The 14697-nt window shown below is 50.0% G+C and overlaps 1 protein-coding gene across 5 annotated transcripts in view; it reads left to right on the forward strand.

The window, feature by feature from the left end:
• The window catches only part of KIF16B (kinesin family member 16B), a 257261-nt gene that overhangs the window by 223051 nt on the left and 19513 nt on the right, over positions 1–14697 (forward strand). Inside the window, exon 26 of one of the 5 annotated variants that reach the window (XM_072943795.1) lies at positions 1597–3014. The exons of the other annotated variants lie outside the window; for them this stretch is intronic. Coding sequence (XP_072799896.1) covers positions 1597–1653 — 57 coding nt within the window. The 3' untranslated portion in view covers positions 1654–3014. Of the gene's footprint in view, positions 1–1596; positions 3015–14697 lie in introns of those variants that run through there. 5 annotated transcript variants of the gene reach the window in all.

The raw sequence follows: 14697 nt of genomic DNA on the forward strand, positions 1-14697 counted from the left end.
CTCATAACGTGTCGCAGCGCGAGCATCTCCGTTTGTCACATCACCTTGCAAAATCCATTTCTGAGGGCAGAGACACTAAATTATGTGAACATTTTTATTCATGGTGATACCTGGAAGATGCCAGGAATCTCATGCTGTAATACCAGCCTTCCTTTCAACCTGTAAAATTGTCATCGGAAAAGTGGAAATGCTTTCTGACGATTTAATCACAGTCGCGCTGTCGTCCAGTGTGAGAAAGATCGGGGGCCCAGGATCATCATGAGATGAGCGCAGCCCCACTGCATTCACACGTAGCTGTCACTCACAGCCGCTGTGTTCCCTTTGCACATCTCCCGGGTCGCTGACGGCAAGACCGTCTGCCGAGAGGTGCGGCTTCCCTGGTGCATCCTCTGAGCTTCTGCCTGTGAGGAAATACACAGTGTCAGTGCCTTTCAGCTGGTGACCCCCCAGAAACACACCTACTTTTTAACAGTGTTCTATTTAGTAACTCACTGCACTGAGGAAGAACAGATACCATGGGAAGCAGGGGGCATTCAGCAAGGTGTTACCAAGAATTTATAATAGGACTTGGGGTTAGGTTTAGTCATTCAGGGCAGAGTGCAAGGAAGCGAGGCTTCGCTCTGGATTGGATGCTGGGCTAATTCTGTGATTGGGTGTCAATAATTTACAGAAGACAAAGCAAGAAGAACAGAGTGGGGTTAAAACCATGATTGATGAAAACACAGCGGCCACCCTATTAGCCAGAGTAGGGGGATATTCGCTCATTTTCATGGCTTGTACAGTGCTCGTGGTTTTGTGTTCCGACACAATTGTGGAGTGGCTTTTGGTCTTCGTCTGTCTGTCTGTCTTGCTGTCTCATGGTCACAGAGCAGCTCTGCCTGATTGCGTGTCCTTTGGAATTGTTGGCAGTTGACAGGAACACACTGAGCTGCGCTGTGGGAGCTGGGCCCGCTCTCGGCCGGGTTCGTTTCTTTTTCTCACAACAGAGGGTCGCCCAGAGCTCCCAGGTGTCGTCTTTTCTCACGGGGACAGTGAACTAAACGAAGAGCTGCTTTCAAAATAAAGTCTTGATGGTTCGCATGCCTCACCCGCCGTGTAATAAGAGTACGAGCAGCAGCTGCTGTACTGATATGCCCCCCGCAAGTGCCCCCAGCCCTCACCCTAACCCTCCCCGAGCCAGGTGCCACCTTCCCGGGTCATGGGGCCTGCAGCACACAGGCCGGCTTTTCTGACGAACAATGGTGTCTCGTTCTGCTTTAGTTTTACGTTACTTTCAGACCTTCAGTTCCAACAGTAGAATCATTTGGTTTAGACATTTATTAGGTCAAACCCTTTCAGCTTCAAAGTAAATTTCAGGAGGTGAAAATCCTTGAGTTTTCCCACTTATTTGGCTACTTGAAAGACACCCAGCAATTCTGTGCTTAATCGAACGTTCTTTCCGTCTGTGCTCTGTTGTTCCCGCAGAATGAAGAATGGTAGGACCGTTATCGAAAGAGGCAGAGGGTGAGAAATTCTGCCCAGAAAGAGCCATTTGCTTCTTCACTTAACGTTTTTATTTACTCGCCTTTCTCGCTATCTGGTTGTTCGTAGTAACAGTGGCTGTTGTCGGTTACCAGTCCGTTACCACCATCTTCGGAGGCAAAGCGTCTTTGAAGGGGATTAAGTGGCTGTCACTGCGTCAGAGGAGACTGAGCTGGAGTTTGGGGGCTGTTTCCTCTTGGCGCTCTGTGAAGTCAGAGTTGCTGAAGATGCTGTGATCTAGGACAAAGATTTGGGAAAGAGAGGGAAACTCCACATGGTGTTGGAATAACACAGAAGGTTCTCGAATCAGACCTGCATTTGCAGCCCAGCTCTGTGGTGCACCAGCTCATCTACTGCCTGCAGTGTTCACCTCATCTAAAAACACCCCCCAGACACACCAGAATAATGCTTGACCAAACATCCGGGCCCCTCGTGGCCCAGCCAAGTTGACATATCAAACTAACAGTGACAGAAGCCATTTCTGTTCACCCCAGATACAGCTGCAGGGGTAATGTTTTCCCTTTGTTGGGCTTCTGATATTCTGATGTCAGTCCCAGGTACAGCCCCACGTCATGTGCAGGCCCCATTAAATCAGTAACATCTGTCATCTTCCGGGCCGTGCTCCTTTGGTAGGGTGTCCGGGGCTTGACAGATACAACAGAGATTCACCAGCTCTTTTCTGTTGAAGGAAACAGCGTCAGGGGGACGTAGCGCAGCACATCTCACGCTGGCGGACTTCGGAGCCGGGCAGCCCCGCCGTGAAGTTGGGTGTAGACAGTTCTTATCTCCCCACCACTTTTTAAAGCAAAATGAAGCGAAGCCTGAGCACTGCAGCGTCAAACAGCTGGAGGGCTGTCCCAGCTCTCCATCTAGAGACACGAGACATCACTGTTTGTTTTCTTTTATTAAATGTCTCATTGCCCTGGAGCAGAAGGAGGCATCCCACGTGGCAGGGACAGACAGAGGAGGAGGCTGCATCTCCCTCCTCTGGCGCCCGTACCAGGCGGTACCTGGCCTGCTGAGCTCGGAGACAGATGTAGCTCCAGGCTGCTGTTGACCTCATTGTTTGCTCTGCATAATTAAGTACCATTTTAGTGTTTCCTCATTCTGCCACCCCTCACATCTCACATTCATGCTGTGGCACAACAGGGATGGATGGGGAGGAAAGGTCTTTTACACTGAAGCACTTAATTAGCTCCCGGGCCCAGGGGAAGTGCCAGATAAAACACAGCTAAAAGGAGAGGAAAAGACTGGCGGTGACGGAGGGTGGGAAGGGCACTGACCACCTTCCTGTGACGCCGAGTTACTAAAATTGTTAGGAATTCCTAACCATTCAGAGTCACGTGTACGACAGTGTCATGTTTACACCGTTAATTTCTAGCAGTGCTCATGTTTGTTCAGTTATACTTGCTCCTTTCTGCCGGAGGCTGCTGCTTTAGCCTTTGCCTCAGTGCACACACCGTCTGGGTGTAATAAAGGGGTGTCCCCGTGAAGTTCTTTGTTCTTCCCAGGATCTGGATTGTCACTGGGGAGCCCTGATCATGTTGTTGTAAATGCATCACAATCTTAATTACTCACTGGAGGAGGGAGGAGGAGGGCAATGATACATACATATATATATATATATACATATATATATAGTATTAATTACAAAATAAGGTAAAGCATCATCTAATAAGGTAAAATTGTGTTGATTTCATTATATATTATGTGGATATAATTATAGGCATAGTGATAAATGTAGTTATATAGGTATGTAATACAGATGTAGGTTATAGATGTGTATAGAGATGGCAGTTTTAGATCAAATTCAATATTGGATATAGATCTAGATATGGGTATAATACTGTGTATTGTATAAATTATATAGATAGAGTTACGTAATGGAATAAGATAAGAATCTTGTAAAAACATAAAGCCCAGGAATTCCTGGAAGTGATTGCAGTGCAGCCCAGGCCCAGGAGCTCCTGGCTGGCAGCCATCCCGGAGGTGCTGCCCCGGAGATGCTCCCAGGGAGGTGCTGCCCTGGAGGTGCTCCTGGGGAGATGCTCCCACAGGGATGCTCCCATGGAGTTGCTGCCCCAGAGATACTCCTGTCCAGGTGCTGCTCGGGAGATGCTCCCATGGAGATGCTGCAGTCCGGTCTGGTGGGTGTGAGCTGAGACAGTGGGTGGGTAGGGAGCTCACAGGCGCCGTTCTGAATGCTTTGCAGTCATTTGATGATGGCTTCACTTAGGCCAGTGCCTAAGCTCTTCACCTGAGTTCTTACCGCCTAAGGCTGCAGTAAAACTTGTATTTTAAACCCTTCAAAAATGCCTGTTTAGCCTTAGGAAAATAATGAGTACGTTTGCTGCGAAGTCAGAAAGTCCTCATCAGAAAACCACGTGCCAAGCACACAGGGAGAGCACTGGGAGGAAAAAGCAGCTGGAGCCTGGAGCAAAGACCTGGTCCCCATCACCGGCTACCCAGTGCGGGGAGCCCGAGCCACAGGCCTGCTGCAGCCGGGAACCCCTTCCTCACCGCCACCCCAGTCCCATCCCAGGGCTGACATGTCCATGTGCTAGTCTGAGTCCCACCCTCGCGCCCTCCCTGTGACACTGGCCGGGGCTGGTCATTCCCCTGTGGGCTGGCATGGCCCTTGCCTCGAGGGCCTCTCAGCTCTGCCCCCTCGGGCTTCTCCAAAGCCAAGGCCACTCCCTCAAGCCTGACCCAGCCTGTCCGGAGGCCCTGGAGGGGCACAAGGCTGGGGTCAGTATGCCCGCCTCCCCTCCATCACAGGGACGACGCGGAAGCACCTGCTCCCTGTCTCTCAGGCTCCCCCAACCTCCTCTGCGGCACCCCTGCCCTGACTTTTCTCCTCTTCCCTCGCTTTCCCACCCCTCTGTGTCTGTGTCCAGTCCCCCCTAAGTAAATGACCCCAGTGTCTGCTCTCAGAGGATCTGAAACTGAGTCACCTGCCCAGGGGAGCTGCTCTTACAGGTGGGGCGTGTACCCTTTCTGACCATTTTGCTGGGGGTTTGCATGTGTGTGCCTGTCTGTGTGAGTGTGAAACTGTTGCTGTTTTGTGTCTGTGAGTAGTTTTAAACCTTTTTTAAAATCCGCGTCAGTTCCGGACGTGCTCGCGTCCGCCCGGGTCGCATCCTCCCTGACCTCCCTCCTCCATCGTCCTTCGCTCTCGAGTCGGTTCCCCGGACCCTGTGCTCCAGGTCCTCATTGCTGACTCACTCCCTCGTTCTGGTGGCGCACACCTCCCGCAGCCTCCTGCGAAGGCACGTGTAAGGGGTCCACGTCTGGGGGCACGTCTGACAGTGTCTTTCTTCACCCGCACCCTGGCTGGATTGTTAGTTGGAAACCATTTTCATTCTGAACTTCAAAGGGATGGCTTCTTTGTCTTCTGACTCCAGTGCTGCTGTCAGGCAGCTCAAAGCCATTTTGGTTCCCGATCCTTCGTATGTGACGTGATTCTCTCTGCCTCTCTCCCAGCGAGAGCTCCAGGGCCCCCCCTCGTCCCCAGCGTTTGGTGTGACTGTCCGCGTGGGCTTTCTCTGCCTCACGTCCTTCATCTCTGGGAGGTTTCTGTGACAATTTCCTCTTTTCTGTTTCTTTCTGGAATCCCATTTTTTGTGCTGAGCCTCCTGGCCGGGTCCTCCTCTCACTTTCCTCCCTCCTCTGCTTTCATTTCTCTTGCTCTCCCCTCAACTGATTCTTCCCCGCAGACTGTTCAAGAAGCACTGTGCCGTGCGGTCCACCGCGCCTTCCTCCCTTGTTTTAACATCCCGCTGGTTATTTTTGCATCTTCCGGAGGCTTCTTGCTTCTGGAAATAGCCAATTTTGTTTATTTCCATTGGTGTCAGTTCCTCCTCATACGTCTCCTCTGTTGCAGAAGCCCAAAAGCCACGGTCAGAATCCTCCCAGCACATTTGCTTAAGAGCCCGTCTCCGTCCTGCCTCCACTATGTTGCGACGTACTCAGCGCGCTGTGTGCATCAGCACTGGGGACTACCTGTCCTCTCTTACACAGAGCCTCCCACTTGGCATTGGGCCTTCTTGAAGATGCTTCAGTTCCCTTCACTCCGTTTATTCAGGCTTATTCCCGAATAAGCCGGGCTTCTCTTAGATGAAAGGTGCTCCCCGTGGCCTGTGCCGGCGAACCTCCATTCTGTCCTTTGTGGCCTTTGTGAACAGCGTGTTCATTTCAGAATTCCACCAGTCACTTTTCTCCCTCAGCGATGCTTTCTCCTGCTTTACGCGCCACTTGCGCTTCATAGTGGTAGTGAGTCAGGACTGTCGCAGCCCTTGGACAGCAGGGTTTGTGGTGACAGATAAGAACTTCGGTTTGTTCCAATTCCATATAAGTTTTATCTCTGCTGTCGGCCCACGTAAAGCGCCCATCCATTTTTAGGGAGGCTTCCCTTTATTCCCAGCAGTTCACGGCAGAGCGTTTCCATTTACATATATAATATTCATCCCAGGCAACCAAAAAAAAAAAACAGACTGTCTCTAATCTGTTTTCTAATGGAGATCACCTGTTTCATATTATTTATAAGTAAACTGAAGAAACTGCTATTGAAATCAAGAAAAATAAATTGCTAATCAGAGAAGAAAATGGCAGGAAAGGAAGCCACTGCCTTTCTCTGAGTGGATTTTTTCAGCCAGCTGGAAGCAGGAGCCGCTGGGCCACTGCACTCTCGTCCAGGGCTCTGCGGCGAGGCTGTGAGCGGCGGGGGCCATCTGCTCTGTCGCCTGAGGCTGTTTATGTTCTCGGTATATGCGGTCGGTCGCTGCCACACCTTTCCTTTTGCATTTATACTGCACGCCTTCCAGTTTGCATTTATTTGCAGTTTGTTACTTGAAAGAATCTGGGTATATTCGAGCAACAGTGCAGTCCACAGAAACTGGCATTTCTTCCTTGGAAAGGGAGTCTTCCTGCGGCTGGGTCTGCGGCTGTCAGATTAGCCTCCGTGTCTTGGATTAAGCACCCCCCTCCCCCCATCGCTTTCTCCAGGACCCCCTAGCTGGTGAGGTTTCCTTTTCACCTGAACGAGCTTCTTTTGGTCCACGTGTTGTCAGTATTCCCTAACTTTTACTGAAATACCAGCCCAGCCTTTCTGTTTAAAACAGCCGCTGATGTTAAAAGTCTTGCCGACTGAAAGACCGACGCTTACAGTTTTGGGGTTCGCCTGGCGTTGAATGCGGCCAGACGCGAGCATCTAGGGAAGCACGTGTGTGATCCCCCACCTCGTGGGCAACATCCTCTGCTTTTCTTTGGCAGCAGCTGCTCAGGCTATAAGAGACGTCCAGGACAGCGCTACAAGTTTCTAAAGTTTGGCTTTGAAGCGTAAATTGAGAGGCGTCATTCTCAATAGTAAATTAGTAAATATCTCTTGTTCAGGAGAAAGAAGACACTGTAAACCTGTGAAATTTTGCCACAAGGTACTGAGGAAAGAAAACCTCTTGTTGTTTGTCAAGATCAGTAAATATTACCTAACGGCCACCTTTGCGCCCTTCACCTAATGGAGAACGTCTTTTACGAGCACAGCCCCATGCAGGAAGGACATGGATGCAAGGTGTGCATTTTTAACATAGATGCTTAATTCTGTAGCTCATATCTGTTTGTCAGTGGAATTTATTTTCGTTTCCCTATGTGAAATATAGACCTACTCCCTCCTTTTTGAAAATGAGAGATGTTCTATTTAGAGAAGTTTTGATCTGGCTTTTCTCCCCACCTCCACCTTCCCTGACGTCGTCGAGCCGCAGTCATTGTCCCCTGTGAAGGGGATCATTGGTGCAGATAATCCAAATCCCTGGCTAATCTTCTCTGTGGGGCAGGGTCACAGGCCCACCCGTCGGGGCCCCAGCCCTCATCACACCTGGGGCATGACCGTGGCGCTCCCTCCCCGGGGCGTAGGGCAGTGTGTGGACACTGAGAAATGACTCTCAAGGCTGGAGGATAATCTGCAAGGCAAATAGTCCCACAGGAATTGTCAGGAGCCCCGAGTCCAGAGGAAAAAAAAAGGGGCAGTGGCCTTCCCCCCCCCGAGTCTCAGGAGCTTACCCTCCTGGCCTGAATTCAGGGACTCCGTGTTACTCAGTGGTGGCCCAGTTCAGGGGCAGCCAAGGAAAACTTGCCATCCACATACAGATGACCTTAGGCTAGACTTCAAAAGGAAGCATCGTCCTGCTGGACCACAGGCACAGCTGGTGGAGAGGAACGAGGTAGCCGTTCAGGGTTCCTGAAGCATCGCCCGCATCAGCTCCCGGTTCCACTGAAAGGGAGACCCTGGGATGCCGGTAATTAGTGTGCAACCGCCTCTTGATTCTTAAGTGTTTAGGACCTGGTTCTTTGAGTTTGAGTGTAAGTACATTAGAGCCAGGAGATGCCACACAGCAAGATTCTCATTTGAAAACCTGTCAGTCAAGTGGGTCATTGGAAGTGGTCCTTCTCTCTCCAAATGTCAGGAACCTCTTTGAAGGTTTGTACAGTGCCAGAAGGAATCGTGAGCTTAGAAACAAAGAAAAGAATAGATTCTTTTTGGCCTGTGTCTGTTTTTGTTTTGGTTTTTTTCCCAGATGGCACTTTACAGAATCTCAGTCTGCAAAATGTATCTTAAAATGATCTTTGGGGGGTAATTAATTTACCTGGCATGGTTAGGTATTTTTTTTAACTTCTTTGTAATATGGTACCCCATTCTGAAAAACGTCTTAACTCTTCCTTACTTTAAAGTAGCTCTTGCAAGAAAGGGTCTGCCAATATCTGATACGAAGTGAGTTTGGGAAAAGGCATCGCAGATCCCTGCCGCCTCCTGCCTTCCTTTGAAGGGGGAAGCATTAAATACTTCCATGCTTTAAGCCCATGTGTTTATAAACATCTGAAAGAGGAGAAAATTAACACATTTGCCCATTAACTCCCAGAGGGCAAAGCTGTGTAGGTGACAGTGATGTTGACTTAACAGACCGTGCAAGTCGGGCCCTGCTCCGAGCACTTTACAGACAGTAGCTCATTTAATATTCTGATCCTAAAAAGACAGTCAGATGAGGAAACAGAGGTGCAGAGGAGTTCAGGGACTTCCTGTCCCTGGGCGGCACTGTCCTGGAGCCCAGCGTGGTGGCTGCAGGGTGACCGAGTCCCCGGGAGCTGGCTCGTGGTGTGTGGCTGGACTCCAGCAGCCTCGCGGTCCCGACGGCCCAGGTGTGCCTCCCCTCCACAGTGAGGATGCTGGGTTGCTCCGCACATGTATTTGGCTCAGTATCAATCTCTTACATTGATCCAGTAAATAAAAATCAAAGAACCGGGCTGAGCCTTGGAAGCTGGGCTCCTCCCATGTTTTGCTTCAACCACACAAAGCTGAGAGCAGGGCCTGGGAGATGGTCCGAAAGCTCTGTGTCTCCTCCTGACACGTGTGGTCCCTTCTGGCTCATACGTATAGCAGACACTCGACTCCTCTGTTCCCCTCCGTGAGCCAAAAAGATGGCACGGACAGTGACCCGTGCTGGAGAAGAGCTCAGCCCGCTTCTCGGTCCAGCCAGACTCCGGGCTTCCTGATGGGGCTCGTTTGCTTGCACGGCTTCCCCCCGAGCCCGCTGGCCGGCCTTCAGGCTCCTTGCAGCTCCTTCATGCTCCAAGCAAGAACGCAGCCTATAAAAACCGAGTATCACGTGGACTTTAAATGCACATCCCTTATAAAATTTTTAAAGCTTGCTGGATTTTATTAGAATATGTGAACCAGACTGAGTATATTAAATTTATGAGTGCAATTGATGCAGTACCATAATAATTCAATACAATACGCTTATGTCATTAAACTCATAAAGAAGAGTCTCTGAATAGCTGTAATGAATAGTTCGGATTCTGTAATCACGACTAACGTTTCCACCCTGATGCATGTTAGCTCGGAGCTCTCGGAATTCTATGTAACATCAAGAAACGAATGCCATATGTCAAATGATGACTACTTATTCCAAGTATTGACTTTAAAACCTAGGACAGAAGAGAAGTACCTGCTGAGACAGAAAGATTCATTAGAAATGCAGAAGAGGTTGGAAGAGGTTGGCATGAAGCAGGGTAGGACTGTAATTTATGGCTAGTCATAAATTAGAAACCAGAGAAACATTTTCTGTTCTGCTTTGGCTAATTTCATTTATTCCCTCATCTCTTACCTTATTCCCAAACACATGTGTTTTGGTAATCTGTCACTGAGTAATAAACTACCCCAAAACTTAGTGCCTTAAGGAAACCACCATTTTTGCTGTGATGCTGTGGTTTTGGAACGTGGGCAGGGCTCAGCGGGCAATTTGTCTTTTCCAAGTGTCACTGTCCGGTCAGGCCGCTGATCTTCTGCGTTCTGAACACAGCCCCACTCAGGACTGGGCTTGGCAGGGACACCAGAACCTACAAGGCGACCTCTTCACTGTCAGCCTTACCTCCAAGGCATTCTCTTGATTAAAACAAGTCCACAGGCTCCACCCAAGCCCCAGCAGGACTGAATGGAACAGAGAGAAGAGAGGCCTCAGAGCACAGGGTGGGATCCCCATCTGGGACCTGGTGGAGAGCTGACCTGTGGGCAGCGTGTCCCCCACACTGCATAGTGCACAGTCCAGGCCTGCTGGACTGCTGGCCCTGCCCCCAGCTCTGCCTCCTCACCATGAGGCTTGATGCTCTGACCACTGCCTAGAACAGGCTTCCTTCAGCATCTTTGTCCAGGGTTGCAGAAAAATGTGTTACAGCTCAGTTGTGACAGCAACCTTGATCTGGGCGAGAGACCAAGCAGCACTTGGAGAGTTGGAGAACTCAGATTTATTATGCTAGCAGGCCCAGAGGAGTTAACATTCCAAGCTCTGGACCCCAGCTGTAGGTTTACACAGGCCTTTATAGGCTACCAGTTTTACACTTTGCAACATCATATGCAAATAAAGTATAATAGAAGTTGACCAACTAGGAACAAGCTTTGTAGAAATAGATCAATCAGGAGTGAGAGAAATAACCAATCAGGAGTGAGGGGAATGGACCAATCAGAGGTGAGAGTAATAACCAATCAGGAGTGAAGGAAGTAACCAATCAGAAGTGAGCTCAGGGAACCAATAGAATTTTAGGGGTAAATAAGCCATTTCAGAGGCAAAAAGTGAGGTAGAGCCTGGGCCAGGGAAGCGGATGGTGCTGGTAGGAGAGTAGTGGCCCTGCTTGGGGGTCCTGCCGGTCTTTTTAAGGGGCTTCCCACCTCAATACTCACCCCTCAGGTTGCCAGTTCTCCAGACTAGGCTGGATACCTTTCCCAGGCTCTCTAGAAGCATCTCGTTCCTTTTCCTGGGAGCCGTGTTTTAATTCCTGCTTTTCCCGTTCCATCTCCCTGAAGGGCCTGCACGTGACTCAGCCAGGAATGAGGCTCCTCCATCACTGATTCTGCAGTAGTGCCAGCAGGAGGAATGCTGTCAGGAAATATTTGCTGGGTGCATGAATGGGGTCTGAAGAGAGAGGCATCAACAGAGAATAAACTGGTTCAGCCCTGAAAGGACAAGCAGAGTTTAGACAGGAGCAGGGCACCGTCATAGTGATCCTGACAGTGCAGGAGGGCAGGGGCGGTGCTGTGACTGCCGTGTTCAGCACTGGGCACCCGGCGGATGATTGAGTTGCTTGACTCAGACTGTCCTAATTTTATCAGAGTATGGAGGAAATTTGGGGGCATGCCGGGAAAGGAACCTGGTGTGGTTGATTCAGTGGAGACACATTTTTAGGATTCCTGGATAGCCAGAGAGAGGTGTTCAGATAAGAATATATAGGAGTTTAGAACTGGGGAGACTTGACTGGGTGAATAATATTGACCCACTGTGTCGATTCATAACACCTGGCCAGTGATGACCAGACCTCTGTCGGATCTAGAAATACCCCAGTGGGTCTCCGTCCAGGTCGGATCCATCTTCAGAGCCCACCAGTCAATGATGAATTCTCCAAGTACAGCAAGGTAAGCGGAACCTCTAAGTCGTATCAGACTGATAGTTGTCTTTAAGCTGCCACCATGGCTAATGACTTCAGGAAATGAGGAATGCCACTGAACTGTCATCTCTGTCAATACGTCACAGCGGAGAGGTGGCTAAAGCCCTATTACATTTTTAAAGAACATTTCAATTTTAATAATTTCAGTAACTTTAAATTAAATTATGGATTGATGTTAGAAATTTTGTAAAATGAAGAGAGCTCCACAACAATGAGATGGCTGGGAAATCATTAGGGTGACACAGCTGGGGTGAAATATTGCACACGAATAAAGCAGTAGGCTGCAGTTAGAGTCATGAGCCCTATTAAAACGGAAACTTCTTAACATAAAGTGGTCACGATTTTATCCCCCTGCTAATTAAAATAGAAGGAAAGAAGCCAAAAGATAAAACAGTAAGGTCTTTCAAATGCTTCTGAGGCCCAGTTCTCATTCCTACATCTACACACACACACACACACACACACACACACACACACACACACACACACACACACACACACACACACACCACCCAAAGAGAAAGGTTGCCTTGACATTTACACCTTATGTTGTAGGCTTAAAGGATCCACCTTGAGAATTTCAAGGATTTCTCATGAATTTGAAGAGCTTCCTATAGTCGGTTGACCTCGGCTAAGTCACTGCCTCTTGAGATCTGTTTCCTCATCTGTCTTCCGCCTCCTCGGTGTGTCTTGGGCGTCGTAGGCTCTGCTGAACTGGGAAAGGCTTTGAACAAAGTGCCTGCGAACCCACACCCAGATTCAAGGTCCCCCACATTCTTCTTCCAGCCCTGCTCCTCCCCATGCTGAGCCTCCCCTCTCTGGCCTGGCTCCCTGTTCACATCGTTTGCTGAGCTTGGGTACCACGCACCTCTCCTTTCCCAGGTCTCAAACCTTGCCTTCTTTCCAGATCCCAGACCTGAAAGGGAATGGCTGCAAGGTGGGAGTAGCGCCATCATCCAGCGCCCTGCTGACCTCGCAGGTTTCTGCCTGGACGGTCTGTAGAGCACATGGTCACCCCTCTGAGCAGACCAGCATTTCATGCAGAATCTCCCGAGCTGAAAAGAGAAGCTCAGCAGAGGCTACCTGGAGGCCGGCTTGTACCCAGGTTACTCCGGGAACTGGGTTCTTTCCTCTCAGCCAGAGCCGAGACTGCCGCTATACTGCAGGTCACCCATGAATCATGTTAACGACCCTCGTCAAGAATGTTTAAAGTGAAGTAGCATGTAAGCAGCATGTTATATTTCCTTTTCTTTCTTTTTTTCCTCAGTGCAGTGTATTGATTGAGGTGCCCGGCTAAACCTCTAAAATAATTGACTAAATTCTTGCTTGTATTGCCGTAGGGAGTGTGTTTTCGCCTTTCAGAACTCATTAACACAGCCAATAGACCATATTCACCTGTGTCTTGGTTCAAAAGATTAATGATGTTTGGTGATTGTGTTTTGAAATGGCGTTGGCATTTTAAAGGTGGGCCTGTGTGTGTCTCTGGGTTTGGGGCAGGAGCCTCCAGCTTCGTGCTTGGCTGGCAGCGACCTGTAGGACCGCTGACCCATCTGAAACAGTATTCATGAAAGCCTCCTGGAGTTGACCTCTTCCTAAGAGAAGTGCCCTGGGCAGATGCCTTGATCTCAACAGACTAGCCTCCCAGGAGTTGGATGTGGTGTTGATGGAAGGTTTCCTCTGGTTGTGACAGGTGCCTGCCAACCCCCAGGGGAGCATCAGTTAACTTGATGGCAAACAGTAGGAAATGCCTGTGGTCACTGTAAGCAAGTGGGCTTGGGACTGGGCAGACCAAAAGCCCTCCTGAATCTGCCTGAATTTCTTGCATAAACTCTTGAGATGCTGTATGGCAGCGGCTCTGCCTTCTAGAAGAGGCTTGTCCCGAGGACCCTGGGTCCCGGCAGCCTCCAGGTGGTGTCTTTGCTTAGCTCTCTGGCTATGAGGTGCCCATCCCGGAGTAAATCTCCATCCTGGGAGAAAATCACCAGCCCTCTGCCCTAAGTCAGCCAGATAACCAGTCCCCAAGGGAGGGGAAGGTGGTTTTTCAGAAGGAATTGTGAATGCTCCGAGGGCCGGGAAACAGAGCAAGGGCAGTCAAGTAATGGTCAGCGCCCACCAAGGGCGTTTTCTCCAGTAAGTAAGATAGCGGAGCCTGAGCAGACCCGCGTGGGGCTCCGTGTAGAAGGGTATAAGCCTCGGAAAGAGGTCTTTTCCCCAGTGTGTGTGGGACGTTAACTCCAGGTCACCCAGTGCCCCTGGTCTCTGTGAGAGCGTCGGTGGGACGGGAAAGGCGGTGTCTCTGGCTAAAGCAGCCAGGATGCCCAGCACAGATGGCCTGGCCCACTGAGATCTCAGTGCTCAGGAGAGGGGGTCCCCCAGAGAAAGAGGGTGGCGGACACGGTGGACAGCAGCCTGGTAATTGAGACCCAGCCTCTGGTGCTAGAAGATCCAGGTGTGAGTCCTGGTGCTCCCATGTCTTGCTCTGACCTTTGGGACATTTCTGAAGCCTCCTGGACCTCAGTTGTTTCGTCCAGAAGATGGAGCTCATAACAGCCCCTACCTCACAGCGTTGTTGTGGTCATCAGATGAGATACACCACTGAAAGTTCTGGCTGTTCCTGGGGCGTTGTAAACTGTTGATAAGTGGTCTTTCCATGAGAGGAGTGAGGCGGTGGCTGGTCAGCCTAGCGTGGGCACGTGGGGGACCGTCCTAAGGAGGCACTCGGAGGGGTGCTAGCAGGTAAGAGGTAAAGGGGAAAAAGGACAACTTACCCTGGCACAGGGTCTCTGACAGTCTGTGTGTCCGCATCCTTCCACTGGCCTCTGTCGGCCTCCCCTTTGCAAGTCCGTGGTCCTCTACAGGACTTTGTTTCTGTGGTGGGGGGATCTTTTTTCAAAGCACCTGTCAGTTTAACACTTTATTTGGAACTGACCCATGGGGGTCCGTGTCTCCCAGGAACTTGCACGTCTCCCCATCCCGCTCACAGCCCCTGTGTAGATTAACTTTAAAAAACAGTCAAATATGGCCACAGAAGAAAGGAAAGTAGAAGAAAGAGAAGAAAGACAGGTTATGAAATCAAGGTACTCTGCGTCATCCCAAAGTGTGCCTTAAAGATTAGCCATCTAAATTTGATTTTCCTGGAAGTGCTGATAAAAAAACACCTCATGTTTTAGTGTTGGTCCAAGCCGCAAA

The sequence above is a fragment of the Vicugna pacos genome, chromosome 19 (genome assembly GCF_048564905.1).
Source record: "Vicugna pacos chromosome 19, VicPac4, whole genome shotgun sequence".
Taxonomy (NCBI): domain Eukaryota; kingdom Metazoa; phylum Chordata; class Mammalia; order Artiodactyla; family Camelidae; genus Vicugna; species Vicugna pacos.